General features: G+C 33.3%; 1 protein-coding gene across 1 annotated transcript; it reads left to right on the top strand.

Moving 5' to 3' along the window:
* Window positions 1-460: 460 nt before the first annotated feature.
* On the top strand, window positions 461-2,363 carry LOC133786126 (uncharacterized). Its single transcript, XM_062225339.1, has 4 exons — window positions 461-842; window positions 916-1,163; window positions 1,231-1,458; window positions 2,026-2,363. The coding sequence occupies exons 1-3, from the start codon at window positions 461-463 to the stop codon at window positions 1,285-1,287; spliced, it is 687 nt and encodes a 228-aa protein (XP_062081323.1). The 3' UTR covers window positions 1,288-1,458; window positions 2,026-2,363.

Genomic DNA, 2,363 nt, shown 5'->3' with positions numbered 1-2,363 from the left:
CGATTAGATGTTCCTTCTGTAACTCTTTCAGACCAACTTGTTGTTGATTTATTTTTAAACCAAAATCAAAATGTTGACAAGGATAGTGACTTAGATGAAGATTTTGATGAAGGAAATATATTCTGTAATAATGAAACATTTCTCTCAAGTGATGACACTAAAAGTTCTACAGAATCATAATGTGATGATGATGCAGATTCTTAATTCATAGTTAGTCATCTTGTCATTGATCAGTTAGTGCCTCGTGAAATTTGTCTACAAATGTTCTTCCCCAACTAGCCAACTAGCCAAGCACCCTGTACACAAACAGAAATACAAGTACAGAAACTAAGGTTTGCAAAAACTGAGATGAAACAAGATATATAGACATCCATATTCTTAATTCATAGTTAGTTTCTTAATATTTGTAAATATTTATTTACTAATCATTTTCTTTGTTTTATTTCACAGAATTTTAGTCATGGCACTTGGTCGTCGCACCACTCGATCTACTACTCAAAGTCAACAAGTTGAACCAGTCATTGATCTTCTTGCTCCACCTTCACAAGTTGTTCGCACTACTCGGTCGAGTATAGAGAATCAACAAGTTGAACCAGTCATTGATCCTCCTGCTCCACCTACACAGGTAATTCGCACTACTCGGTCGAGTTTAGAGAATCAACAAGTTTGTCACACCACTCGATCTATGGCACTAAGTCAACGACCTAGAACCACCACACAATCTAATGTAGAGAGAGAACACCCTCAAGGCTCCACACACCCTACTGTACAGGGTGAACAAGTCAATGTGACGACCCATTTTGATACCGAAGATGATAATCAATCTTCCCAAGTTCCATATGGTAAATTTAATGTCTTTCATGTTCATTTCTTTAAATTTCTATTTATTTTAATTAAGATTATATTGTATTGTAGGACAAACATCTTCCTTTAAGCCACGTGGAGTTACTCGCGGCTTGACAACTACAACTATAGCTAAGGCATCATCAACTGGAAAGTTGTCAGTGACTTTTAATGCGGAGTGTCGTCAACCAATTTGTACTAATGCTGAGAAATTTAATAATGAGATTGGATTCAATATTCGGAATCATGGTACATTTCATTATAAAGAGTGGAGAATGGTCCCTGAAGATGTGAGAGCTCCATTGCGACACTATCTTTTGGTAAGTCATTTCACAATATTACATTTATATTTGTAATATTTATAATTAATATTGTTTTATGTTATAGGAACATTTTGACATCAACTTGAATGATGAGACAACTAAAAAATGCATTGATGAGTAAATGAGAAAAGCTTGGAAGGGTCATAAGTACAAGCTGCACTTATATTTCAAATAAATTGGAGGAGAAAATGATCTTGAGATGGCCAAGAGCAAACGTCATCCAGACTTAAAAGAAGAACATCAAGAAGATTGGATGATTTTGTGTGATCGTTGGTGTTCTTCTGAATTTAAGGTAACATTTTTTATCATAATATTGCTATTATGATAGGAACAAGAGACCGGACATACTATTTGCATATTACTATTGTCCTTAACATCTAGCTTTTTGATATTTTTTCTGTTTTATTGAATTTATATTGTTGTATGTTTCCAAGATTGTCCACAAATGTCGAACTACTGCTTAATTTTGAAATATTGTATTGGCTATAGATGACCTCTTTGTTGAAATTTCTGTCTTTCTTTGACTGTGATACCCAATCAGTTGTTGTGTTTATTTCATTTTGGTTGTGGGAATGAAGTTTTTTCTAACTATGTAGTTGATGTAGTTAAGGTGTTTGGTTAAATGTTTGAATGAAAAAATGAAAGCTAATGTTATTATTTTGGCATCATCTACTCTTTCTAGTATTTGGCCCTACATAAACAACATCTACTCTTTCTAGTATTTTGTTTTGTCTTTGATTTACAGATTTTAGTGTTAAACTGTTCAATAAAGTTCGTAATAAATAGACATTGTGTTGTTCAAAAGAAAAGGTTGTGTAAAAAAATTTCTAATAAATTTTATTTGGATTTATTTCTTCAGGAAAGAGCATTAAAGAATACTACCAATCGATCAAAGAGGAAATGGGAGTCAAAAAATGGTTCAGTCTCCACACCACGACATCACATTCGACGTGGAATGGTGTTAACTTCTCCTACCGGTCAAATTGAGACATGGCGTCTAAAGCATTATGATGCTGAGAAAGGATGGACTGGAATAGAGCTCGAGCCATTATATGTAAGTAATTTAAATTTTTATTTATTATATTTCTTACTAATAATTAATTAAATATATTATTAGGATAAAATGATGGAGTTAAGGGGTCAACATCCTCCAGAAGAACTGTCTGATAAAGAGATTATGGAGTGTGTACTTGAACG

Source organism: Humulus lupulus, chromosome 6, assembly GCF_963169125.1.
Source record: "Humulus lupulus chromosome 6, drHumLupu1.1, whole genome shotgun sequence".
NCBI lineage: Eukaryota > Viridiplantae > Streptophyta > Magnoliopsida > Rosales > Cannabaceae > Humulus > Humulus lupulus.
Note: the sequence above shows the minus strand (reverse complement) of the source record. Positions and strands in the feature narration are given on the sequence as shown.